Consider the following 13073-nt stretch of genomic DNA (forward strand, 5'->3'; position numbering starts at 1 on the left):
TCTCTCGTTTCAATCCATGTAACTTGTATTTGGTTTGTTAGTTATTTCTAATATTATTAGTAAATGTATAAATATATTTTAAAATCAAATAAAAAATACGATTCTTCTAATAAACATTTCTAATATTGTTGATAATTTCATGTATAAGGATAAACATATCCCTGATTATGCGAGGATTGTAATTTACAATTGTACTGACTCTGCTATCCTTGTGGAAAATGCACGCTACTGAAGGAGCATTAATCTTTTCAAGCAACTCTTACAACATGATGGTGATTCATTAGTTATTCAACGATGAAGAGCTTATCATTATCTCTGCTCACTTCAATGCAATCGATTTCAGCCCCGGCTTCATCAGTAATATCGCACTTTTCATATCGATCCCCATTTTTTTCCCTGAAGAAATGAATCAAGTTAGTTGCTTTACAAGTAACTGTATCGTAGATGACAAGTTTCATTTGAGCTTGAGTTTTCAAACCAGCAATGTCCTTGAGCTCTTCAAATGAATCTGGCAAACTTATTAGCTTCCCAGTCTCCATAAAACAAGTTTCTTTCCCCATCAGTGGGTGACCTTTATAAATGCCCACCCTTGGACGGTCCAGTATTCTGTTTTTCTCTAGTTTGCCTACAGGCACCCCTTGGAGTTTCTCCAGTACTACTTCACTGGAAGTCGTCTCGGTTACTGTAATCCGGTGTCCAATCTCTCTCTTTAGCAGCATTTCATTCAACGATTCTGAAGAAAATTCGTATGTGTTTGCATTGATGACATCTGCGCCATTCATCACAAGTAGGTTAACCATCTCTTCATGTTTCTCTTTCATGGCAATCTGTAATGCCGTTAGTCCATGGCGATCCTTTGCATCCACGTTCAATCCCTGTTTCAATAGTTCTTGCATCGCTGCTTGATCGTTTCTTTTCGCAGCCATGCATAAGAGGTCATCGGCAGTGAAGGAAATAGCAGCACAATGATACAGGATCCTAAATATGGAATGGTGCTCGTGGATATCGCGTCCCATTGTGCGGTGTTGCCATCTATATCTGTCACGTATACAGAATAACGAGATGCGGCACAAGAACTCGATCGATTCTCTCATCAACGGTGTTAACATCGTATCGGACCTCGTAAATGTACATTGCAAGCATGCTTGAGGAGTACCAGCACACAATCTTCATGCCCTCTTGATGCTGCTATGTGCTGAGGAATCACACACAGACTAATGCATGAACATTCTTCTAAACATCTTGACCAGAAAGGTGAACAAGAAAGAAGCATACCAAGGGTGTTCTTCCGTTAGAATCTCCAATGTCAGGGTCCAACCTTGCTTTGAGAAGCTCATCGAGGAAAGCTGCATTGCCGATATCGGCCATGTTCATCAAATTAATACCGATGTCTTTCGGATCACCGTCTTCGTCTCCACTCTCCACTACTAAGCCTCCAATTTTAAGATCCTTTAGCCTTTTGTTATGCTGCAATACAACACAGGTTCAATCTTTTAGTCCTTAACTAGATTTTTTGAACGAGTACTCCGAAAACGGATACAGTACATGTTTGACATACCTGAAGGAAGTTTAATTTTAAGGACAGTAACATTATCTTCTTGTTTGGTCTGCATGGATTCGATCAGATTGGTCGTTCTGAGCTTCAATAGTTGAGAAAGCGTCCTAGTTCGGAACAAAAATCTTTGAGGTCTGCAACAAAGCGCACCGATTTCTCTGAACATGTCCCCGGAATGAAGCATTCCGATGACTATCTCTTTCTCCATCTCATAGTCAATGATTTCCACTTCTCCAGACACAATGATGTAAAAACCATCTGGTGCTTCATTCTGCATTATCACATCCTCTCTCGGCGGAATGTATTCGGCTTTCATATTCGCGACCTGAACATTATATCGAACACGCCGACGTTAATTTCCGTATGCTATAAACGAATAATAACCATTACCAAGAATAGTATGCACACCATATGCAGCAGAATTTCCATTGATATGCCATTGAAAAGGTACACTTTCTCCACTGTTGGCAAGAACAAATGCCTGTATAAATCGATTTCGGCAGCTGTTTGATGAGTTGTTGCTGGTTCAAGCTCTCAGCCTTGAACCTTAAACACATGTAAGCCAGTATCTGTTCTTTCAGCCTCGGGGGCAGCCAGTTTCTCGATATGAAATTCGAAGCGGCTTCGATACTATTCCTCTGCATCATCAACCGGTAATTTAAGTAAATGTGGTACTTATACAATGTGAATTGTTCAAACAGTGGTAAGTACTTATGAATTCCATGGTCTGACGAGTTCCTGCAACGACTAAGTTGGTCATGTTACCAAGTATATAAGCGGTCAAGACGAGGTTGAAGAGCATGTAGAAGATTATGAAGATCATTTCCATAGTGTTGACTGCATGGAGGTCACCATAACCAACAGTGGTCATGGTGGTGATGGACCAATATAAAGCCGAGATATATCGGATCGAAAGGCTCGTTTCCCGGAAATTCGGGTTCACCGACCCTAACCATGTTCCCCCCGGTGTGGGTATCGGTGAGCTAGCAGGTAGTAAAGGCATACAGCACAATTAACCAGAAATAATGTCACCTGCAGTAGCGTATCCAAAACGAATGTAATCAACTTAAATTTCATCACTTGCCTTAGATTCAAAATTAATCTCTAAACTTGAAAATATTCTGATTAAGTCCCCAAAATATCAGTTTTGTATCAATCAAGTCACTCCGTCAGTCTATACATTAAATATTAAAGCACGTGTGCCTACATAAGTGGTAATCAAATTTACAAAAATAAATAAATAAATAAATAAATAAAGAAATCGAGGATTATTATTTTCTTCAATACAAGGATTCAAACTGTTCATGCAATAAGTTTACATGTATTTATAATTTGGTCCACCTATTTTAAATAGAGAAAATAACTTCAGTGACCAAAAATCCCATATAATATACGATTTTAACCAACTTTTTCCGGATTTGCCAAAATGACCAACAAAATCGCAATGCGATCGCTAATTCGCAACGCGATCTCCATTATCGCAAATTCGCGTTGCATTTTCGCAATGCGATAGTTGAAAATCGCGTTGCGATGGTCTACAGTATCGTTGCGATTTTCCCAATTCGCAATGCGAATAAGTAAATCGCAACGCGAATTGGGAAAATCGCAATGCGAATAAGTAAATCGCAACGCGAATTGGGAAAATCGCAATGCGATACTGACTTTCGCAATGCGATAATAAAAAATCGCAACGAGATACTTACTTTCGCAACGCGATACTGACTTTTGCAACGCGATAATACATAATCGCAATGCGATTTTCAAAGCGCCATTAGTATCCTGGCCAAGTATTTTATTTTTAAATTCCAAACATGAATATTAATATATTGGAACACTGAACTGTCCACAGTATATCCCGTAATCGCAACTCATAACCTAAAACCTAAAATCACAACTCAGTCCCATCTCCATCTCTCACTCTCTCACCCATCTCCGACGAAATCCGTCCCCATCTCCGGCGAAATCCGTCTATCTCCATCTCTCAGAGCCACCCTCACAATCAGAAATGGAAAATCAACCAAATCAACCAACGAGGGTTAGTTTTTTAATTATTTTCTTTTTGAAAATTTTGCATTATTATTAGGTTTTTCATATTGAAATTGATGATAAGTTTACTGGTAATTTCAATAATAGATTAACCATTTCACTTAGATTGCTTATTAAATCAACCAAGAATCGCAACGCGAAATGCAAATCGCAACGCGATTTTAGTTTCGCGTTGCGAATCTCTCGTTGCGATAGTCATTTTCGTGTTGCGGTTTTCATTTTCAGAAACAATTCTTCTTCTGCAAATTGAAACTTGAATGAATTGCATTACTTCAACCAAAAAACAAAGACAAATACGAAATTCACAGTGTTGCATATTTAAGTTTGATGAATAAACTACTACTATTTATGTTTATTATTGTTTTTGGTATATCTTCACAGTGTAGTTTTTGGTATATCTAATTTAGTATGTTATTGTTTTTGTAGAACTTTTATTCGGCTCAATTGACCTTGAGAAATAAAGTCAGCCTGGCCAAAACAATTGCGTCGAAGCTTTCACCTGCACAAAGAAAAATGTTTGAGGATACATGCTTCGGGCCATGGCTGAAAGTACAACATCCCGGTGGAGATGCGATGTTGACACACCTGTTTCTTCAAACCATGACTAGCGATCTACCAGAGACTATACAACGTCGTGATGAAGAGATATGGTTTGATTTTCCACCGGCGTATACGTGTTTTGGGCGGGAGGAGTTTTGCTTAATCACCGGTCTACGCTTTGGACACGATGATGTAGGTCGGTACACTAGACACATTACCCGCCCATCATGGCTATCCCGGGTTTTTCCTGAGCTGGAGAGGCCGAGTCTACACGTAGAAGACCTGACAAGATTTTTGAATAATAAAGATGGTTTTACTCGGATGGATGACGTCGACGTTGTCCGAGTATGCCTTCTAATTCTTTTGCATGCAGGCTTTTTAGGCAGAGAGGCCAGACAACCTATTCCAAATGATCTAATCAAATTGGTAGAAGACCTAAATGCGTGGAACATGTTTCCGTGGGGCTCGTATTTATGGAAAGCTACATGGAATAAGTTATCGTCTGCCTTGGATGATCGAAAAAGTTTGCATGGCGATGGTTCCAAATACACTTTGACAGGCTTTATTTGGGCCTTTAAGGTAAGAATTTTTATATGATGTTTCCAAAATTATAAGTAATTATTTAACAATTACTAATGTTTGTTATTATATTGTTTGTAGATTTGGATATTTGAGGTCTTTCCCGCCATGAAGACATATGCAATAAAAACTTCAAATGATATTCCCAGGGCTATTTCCTGGAAGAGGAAACGGACCTTGCAATGGGAAGATTTACTACGGTATACGACAATAAATAATGTAAGTTAACATAAATACTACCATATGTTTATAAACAAGTTATTACTAGTACACGTTTAACTTTGTTTGAGCTTTTATATTGTTAGGAGGCCAACACTCCTCTACAAAGGCTGACACCCACGGAAGCTGAGCTTGCCACTGATTGGTGGCAAGCTAGTAAGCGTTTTTTTGATGGAACGGTTGATGAGCAGCCTCCACTTCGGGAGCCATCACCTCGCCCAGAGCTATCACCTCACCCAGAGCCATCATCTGATCGACCTGGCTATACACCTCCACAACGACAGCCATCACCTATTCTGTCACATCATCAAGCCTCTTCTCCACCATCACCGCAAGATAGGCGACCGGCAAAGATGCCACGACGTTTATCTCCCTGTTCTCCACCTCAACGGGATGAGTTAGGGGAGTTACGTGATGAGGTCAATGCCTTGCATGAGGAGGTCGGTACTTTACGCAAAGACGATGATGCATGGCGTATTGAGGTATCTACATTACGCGGTGAGGTAGCCGCTCTACGTGAGATGGTAGCATCGTTGCAGAATGAGGTTCATACTCTACGCAACGAGGTAAGTTTAAGATTTTTCATACTCGTAATTCATTCGGTTGCTGCCAATACTGCTAAACTGTTTTTGTTAGTATTTGTTTTTGGTTTTGTTTTTGTCTTTTGGTTGAAGTAATGCGATTTTCATTTCGCGTTGCGATTTTGTCGTTGCGATTTCATTTCGCATTGCGATTTTGTCGTTGCGATTTTCGTTTCGCATTGCGATAGCCATTTCCGCGTTGCGATAGTCATTTCGCGTTGCGATTTTAAGTTTCGTGTTGCGAAAGTAAACTATTCTTCTTCTGGAATGTTTATATATGTTGTCCTTTTAAATGTTTATATAAGTGCTTACTTCTGGAATGTTATCTGAGCATTTTGTGAACTATGATAGAATAATGATTTGGGTGAATACAATGCTAGTTTGAAACATATTTGTCTTTGTTTAATATCATGTCTGTTTATTTACTGATTTATGTATTAATTTTTTTTAGCGGCCCGATAAGGTGGATGCTTTACGTCGGGTTTTCCTTGCACGACGGAGTTCACGCATCAGACGGCGTGGACGTGCTATTACGCCTCCGTTCACCCCAATGGTGCGAAGACTCCGCAAGAAGAAGCCCGACTCACCGATCATCCCTCAAGAGTCCCCTCCAATCGTTCAAGAGGCCCCTATTCTCCCTCAAGATTCCCCCCCCACCGTTCAAGAGGCCACTGTCATCGTTGAAGAGGTCCCTCCCACCATTTCAGAGCCCGATTCATATGGGGTAATATATCGAAGTATTGAGAAACCCCCACCGGTTCCGGACATGATGGATGAGAGTTGGCTCTCGTATGAGTTACCGGCTAGTACCCTTCCGGTATCTGAAGTGGAGAGGAGACAACTACCGGAAGCAATTGTGGATAATACCCTTTGGGCTAAGACCACAGTTGATTTTTATCTACATGAGCGGAGCCAAGGGTGTTACACTGACATCAGCAAACTCAACGATGAAATGTTTTTGTTGCTTGATCGGTCTTGGTGGGGTGTGCTATTAGGGGTTGAAGACAGTGGCTATTTGGATGGGGAGGTAAGTCTTATATTTGTCTTATATATGATTTTGATTAATTTGTTTAAAAATTAATGTAATTCACTAATATATGTATTTTTTTGTAAAACAGCATATCGATCCGTGGGTGTCACGTCTACTAATAATAAGGAAGCTTAGGAAAAATAAAAAAAAATTCGCTATATACAATAATGCCGACGACTTTTCACGCAGTTCACTTGAAGAATCAACGAGATGAATCATTTTTGTTGGGCAATGGACAAGCTAAACTTTATCCTGCATGGTGGGAGGTCGATAAGGTTAGTGTTTATTTTTTAAATTTTTTAAAGGTGTTCATAAATAAGTGTGCAAATAAATGAATTATTACTTATGATCACAGGTGTTTATCCCTGTTTTGGAACGTCGTCACTGGCTTCTCGTCCAACTTCAGCTCCCATCCCTGAAGATAATAGTGTATGACAGCATGATCAATTACATATCACTGTCTGATTTGAAAGATATTTTCAAGGGATGGAGCTCTCATTTGGCTAAATTCTTGGATGGGATTAAGTATTGGAGTCATTCTGGACACAAGAAGCCAAAGAAGTTCAATGTCACAGTTGTCAGAGACGAGACCGCACCACAACAATCGCCGGGAGCCAGAGGGGATTGTGGTCCTCTCGTATGCCTTTGCTTGGCGCGTTTGACGACGGGAAGCACAGAGTTTTTACCTCCCACCGATAGAGATAGAGCTGCAGTAGGCTTATGGTTTCGACATTATATGGCTAGAGCAATATATTCGAGACGCTGCCTACCTGCATCCGCGTTATGAAAGTGTCCATTGTTAATTGGTAAGTCAAATGCAAGTTTTGTTAACATATATACTCCTTTTGGTTTGAAAATGTTTGGTTAAGTACCTAGAATTCAATAATTTGCTGTTTGTAGGTTTTAGATGTGTAGGAAGTCTTGTTTGAGCAAATGTTTGGTTTCTGCAGGTTAATCCTAAAGTGAGCTGCGTGAAATGGATGTACGGGGTCACAAAGTTGTTGATTCATTGATTCAATAATTGATGAAGAAATAAGAATTATTATTATTTTTTGATTGTTTAATTGATTTGTAAAAGATGATTTGTAAATGTTGATTTGTTTAATTGATGTGTACATAATTTGTGTTGAAATGTAATAGTTGATTTGTTGATTTTCAATCTGCTTTATGTTGAAGGCAAAACAGGCTATCGCAACGCGAAATGGTTATCGCAACGAGAAAATCGCAATGTGAAATGAAAATCGCAATGCGAAATGAAAATCGCAACGTGAAAATCGCAATGCGATTTTCATTTCGCATTGCGATTTTCTCGTTGCGATAACCATTTTCGCGTTGCGATAGCCATTTTCGCGTTGTGATAGTCAAATGAATATCTAATAAGTGATGACAACTGAACAGATCATAGCAATGTTCAAACTCAAGTTACTAATAGTTGATTTGTTGATTTTCAATCTGCTTTATGTTGAAGGCAAAACAAGCTATCGCAACGCGAAATGGTTATCGCAACAAGAAAATCGCAATGCGAAATGAAAATCGCAATGCGAAATGAAAATCGCAACGAGAAAATCGTAATGCGATTTTCATTTCGCATTGCGATTTTCTCGTTGCGATAACCATTTTCGCATTGCGATAGCCATTTTCGCGTTGCGATAGTCAAATGAATGTCTAATAAGTGATGACAACTGAACAGATCATAGCAATGTTCAAACTCAAGTTACTAATACATGCCTAACTGAAAATGTTAAAAGTGCACACATAAAATACACATAATGCAAGTTTTGTTAACATATATACTCCTTTTGGTTTGAAAATGTTTGGTTAAGTACCTAGAATTCAATAATAATTTTTAAAAGTTTATGCATGTTAATCCTCGTTGCCTTTTTCATTTCGCATTGCGATTCTATCGTTGCGATTTGCATTTCGCATTGCGATGGTCAAATGATTGCCTTTCGCAACGCGATTCTGACTTTCGCAACGAGATAATACAGAATCGCAATGCGAGTTTCAAAGTTCGCAACAGGTTTTAGTTTCGCAAGCCAAATTTTTTGTGTATGTATATATACGCAGCAACAACAACTCATAACCTAAATCGCAACTCATTCCATCTCCATCTATCACTCTCTCCGGCGATATCCGTTCCAATATCCAACGACATCCTTCCCCATCCGGCAACAGGTCTTAGTTTCGCATCTCGTTTGTTTAGTTACAACCATGAAATCATCTAATGTTGATCATGTTTGGATAGATTTGTGTTTTGGAGGGTCATGGGAGAATGTTCATGGTGTTTTACAATATATGCCTTTACCCATGAATCTTCAACTAAAACTGTCATTAAAGAAGTTAACTTATGAAACCCTAATGTTACGTGTTTCAAAGAAATTGAATTTAGAGCCCCTAAGTGGATTTAGGCTATCTTATCAGAGAAATGGTAAAGTTTATTTGTTAACCGACAATGAAGATGTTGAACGATTCATTGCTTACATTAATGTTTCAAGTGATGATGTTACATTGTATGTTGTTGAACCTAGAAGTAGTATTGTTGGGTCAGTAGCGGGTAGTAATCAACTAAGTGGGTCTCAAACCACAGCCTTTCTCTAATCCAAATCCAAATCAACTTTCAGCACCAAATTTCAGTTTTCGTATTGACCAATTAGACGATGATGAGCCAAGAGAAAAAATTGTGAGTACTAGTCAGTATTCGAAATTTGATCTTGGTCAATACCCGGACTTTGATATTGGTCAATACACGGATTTTGATGATGTTTCAGAATAAGAAACAAACCCTGCGTGTAATGATTTTGATATTGGTCAATACCCGAATTTTGATGATGAAACACCCGTTGCCGAGGAAGATGTTGTTGATGATAATGAGGAGGAAGTTACGACTGTGAATGAACATGTTGAACATCCATTCTGTAATTCATATAATCCTGAAGAAGAAAAAGAAGAAGAAAAAGTCCTCGAAGAAAAGAAAATGCCACGGGAGTATAACTGGAATATGCCAGAATTACTTCAGTTACCGGAAGAAGAGTTGGCAAAGAAAGCAGTTGATTGTTACAAAAAAGTTATTCGTATCAAGAAAGATGATTGTTTTGATACAAATGAAGACTTGAAGATAGCTTTGTATACAAAATGTGTGGAAGATGGCTATCAACTAAAAGTTAACAAATCAAGCAAAGATCGTTTCGAAACAAGGTGTACGATTGACAAAAACTGTACGTGGCGTATGATTGCAAAGAGGATAAAAGATTGCGCAATGTTTCAAGTTAGGACTTTTATTGATAAACATACATGTTCAAGAACCCAAGTTTTTCCTCACCATAGACAGGCAAACAAAAAGGTGTTGGGTGGTTTTCTGGCTGAGTTAATGTTTTTGAATGGCAGGGTATATCGGGGACATGAAATTATGACTGACATGAATGCTCAGTTCAAGATTAGTATATCATATTCTCAAGCTTGGAGAGCCAAATGTTATGCCTTGGAATTGTTGAGGGGGTCGCCAGAAGCATCGTTTGCCCAACTGCCGGCTTATTGTCACAATTTAAAGCTGAAAAATCCTGGGTCGGTAACTCATATCAAAACAGATAGAGATGGACGCTTTGAGTTGCTGTTTATCGCCATTGGTGCTGCGGTTAGTAAATCAATATAATTCTGTTGACTCATTTCTGTTAGTTACATGCATTTCACATTTAAATGATTATATTCTTTGTATATTATTTTGTAGATTCGTTCGTTTATTACTTGCATGCGCCCAGTTATTATAGTTGACGGAGCACATTTGAAAGGTCGATACCTTGGAGTAAACTTATTAGCAGTAGCCATGGATGCTAACAATGGGATATTGCCAATAGCTTACGGGGTTGGCAAATCTGAAACCTCTGATTCATGGACATGGTTTATGGGGCATCTTAGGGATTGCATAGGTCCTATTAGCAATCTGACAATCATATCCGATAGGGCAAACTCAATTGACAACGCTGTTAGAATGTGTTTCCCAGATGCTTTTCATGGACTTTGTGGTGTTCATTTGTATAGAAATCTAAAATCAAGGTCTGCTGGTATAAAAAAGCACAAATGGACATACTGGAAGGCTGTAAAGGCTTATCGGGAAGTGGATTTCAATAAGCATATAAACTGTTTAAGACGTGTTTTGCCTCAGTGTGCTCAAACACTAGAAGATGTCGGGTTTGAAAGATGGTCAAGAGTACATCAACTTGGAGCAAGATATGGTTTCATGACGTCTAATAGTGCAGAATCAATTAACGCTCTAAGTCGTCATTCCCGGAAATTACCCATTACTATGTTAATGGAGTTTTTTCGAGCCTCTATTCAACAGTGGTACTACAAGAAAAGAAACCATGCAGGTATTATTTCTTTGAATTCGTAACTTATCATATATTTTACTAAGTATTATTTATTTAAATTTACAGGAACATTGGAACATCGTGTTACACCATGGACTGAAAAAAAGATAACGAAACATGTTGTGAAGTCAACGTCATGGAGAGTTGAACCATGTTCAAACACTTTGTTTGAAGTACTGGATAATAACTTAAATGGGCTTGTCGATCTAAATGCAAGGACGTGTAGTTGTATGAAATGGCAAACATCTGGTTATCCATGTGGCCATGTTATAAAAGTTTCTCTTCATCTAAACCAAGATGATTCAAGAACATACGCTATGGATTGCTACACTACAGAAGTATATCGACAGACTTATGCCGAGATTGTCTACCCTATTTCACATCCTTCTGAGTGGGACATAGCAGATGACTTACAAACAGTTTTGCCACCAGCCATGGACAGAAGGCTACCTGGCCGACCAAAAGTCACGATCGTATACGTCTAAGGGTGAAGAGAAGAAGAGATCGACATGTAGTCGGTGCAAGGAAAGTGGTCATACAAGGTTGACATGTGGATCACCAGTGCCATCACAATCATCTTTTCCTCTACCAAAATATGGATCATCATCAAAATCTAAAGCTCATATGGTGTCAAGAAAAAGGCAATCAAAATCGCAATCATATTTAAAATCCCAATCACAACTGGCTTCACCTTTTGGGACTGTTAACTTAGGTGATTTTTAAATGCAAACATTGTATTATGTAGATTTTATGTGTGAACTTTTAACATTTTCAGTTAGGCATGTATTAGTAACTTGAGTTTGAAAATTGCTATGATCTGTTCCAGTTGTTATCACTTAATAGGCAATCATCTTAATGTCCATCGCAACGCGGAAATTACTATTGCAATGCGAAATGAAAATCGCAACGAGAGAATCGCAATGCGAAATGAAAATCGCAACGCTAATTTCGCAATGCTAAATGAAAATCGCAACGAGGGAATCGCAATGCGAAATGAAAATCGCAACGCGAATTTAATTTCGCGTTGCGATTTTCATTTCGCGTTGCGATTCTCGTTGCGATTTTCATTTCGCATTGCGATAGTACTTTTGCCTTCAACATAATGCAGATTGAAATCAACAAAATCAACCATTACATTTCAATCAATTAAACAAGCACAAATAAGAATTATGTTAACATCAATTAAACAAATCAACTTTTACAAATCACCTTTTACAAATCAATTAAACAATCAAAAAATAAGCAATAATTATTAGAGAAAATAACACTTCTACTATTGAATCAACTTTTGCAGCCATACATCATTTTCACGCAGCTCACTTATGAGATTAACCTGCATAAACCAAACATTTGCTCAAACAACACTTTCTACACATCTAAAACCTACAAACAGCAAATTATTGAATTCTAGGTACTTAACCAAACATTTTCAAACCACAAGCCTATAAACATACCAATTGTTTATGGACATTTTTATAACGCGGATGCAGGTAGGCAGCGTCTCGTATATATCGATCTAGCCATATAATGTCGAAACCACAAGCCTACTGCAGCTCTATCTATATCGGTGGGAGGTAGATACTTTATACTTCCTGTGATCAAACGGTCCAACGCCAAGCATATGAGAGGACCACAATCCCCTCTGGGTCCTTTCGTTTGTTGTGGTGCGGTCTCGTCTCTGCTAACTGTAATATTGAGCTTCTTTGGCTTCTTGTTTCCAAAACGAGTCCAATAATTTATCGCATCCAAGTATTTAGCCAAATAAGAGCTCCATCCCTTAATAATATCTCTTAAATCAGCCAATGATATGTAATTTATCATGCTGTCATATACTATTGCCTTAAGGGATGTGATCTGAAGCTCGACGAGAAGCCAATGGTTACGTTCCAAAACAGGGATAAACACCTGCAATCATAAGTAATAATTCATTCATTTGCGCACTTATTTATGAATACCTTTAAACTCAATCTAAAATAAACACTAACCTTATCGACCTCCCACCATGCAGGATAAAGTTTAGCTTGTCCATTGCCCAACGCAAATGATTCATCTCGTTGATTCTTCAAGTGAACGACGTTAAAAGACGTCGGTATAATTGTATACCGTGTATTTCTTTTATTTTCCTTAAGTTTCCTAATTATTAGAAGACGTGACACCCA

At 38.5% G+C, this 13073-nt stretch overlaps 1 protein-coding gene across 1 annotated transcript; it reads right to left on the bottom strand.

Moving 5' to 3' along the window:
* Positions 1-486: 486 nt before the first annotated feature.
* LOC120123199 (potassium channel AKT2/3-like) lies at positions 487-2075 on the bottom strand. Its single transcript, XM_039142138.1, has 5 exons — positions 1964-2075; positions 1559-1880; positions 1276-1467; positions 1120-1195; positions 487-1038 (listed from the first exon to the last, which is right to left on the bottom strand). The coding sequence occupies exons 2-5, from the start codon at positions 1589-1591 to the stop codon at positions 881-883; spliced, it is 459 nt and encodes a 152-aa protein (XP_038998069.1). The 5' UTR covers positions 1592-1880; positions 1964-2075; the 3' UTR covers positions 487-880.
* Between the last annotated feature and the right edge of the window lie 10998 nt (positions 2076-13073).

This window comes from Hibiscus syriacus, unplaced genomic scaffold, assembly GCF_006381635.1.
Source record: "Hibiscus syriacus cultivar Baekdansim isolate YM2019G1 unplaced genomic scaffold, ASM638163v2 tig00110391_pilon, whole genome shotgun sequence".
Taxonomy (NCBI): domain Eukaryota; kingdom Viridiplantae; phylum Streptophyta; class Magnoliopsida; order Malvales; family Malvaceae; genus Hibiscus; species Hibiscus syriacus.

What these genes read in the sequence shown, in the direction of transcription:
- LOC120123199 (XM_039142138.1), bottom strand. Translation starts at nt 1,591, where the DNA reads ATGTTACTGTCCTTAAAATTAAACTTCCTTCAG. An exon ending in TAAAATTAAACTTCCTTCAG is followed by an intron (nt 1,468 to 1,558) that starts GTATGTCAAACA and finishes GTTGTATTGCAG; the next exon opens with CATAACAAAAGGCTAAAGGA. An exon ending in TTGCAATGTACATTTACGAG is followed by an intron (nt 1,039 to 1,119) that starts GTCCGATACGAT and finishes TATACGTGACAG; the next exon opens with ATATAGATGGCAACACCGCA.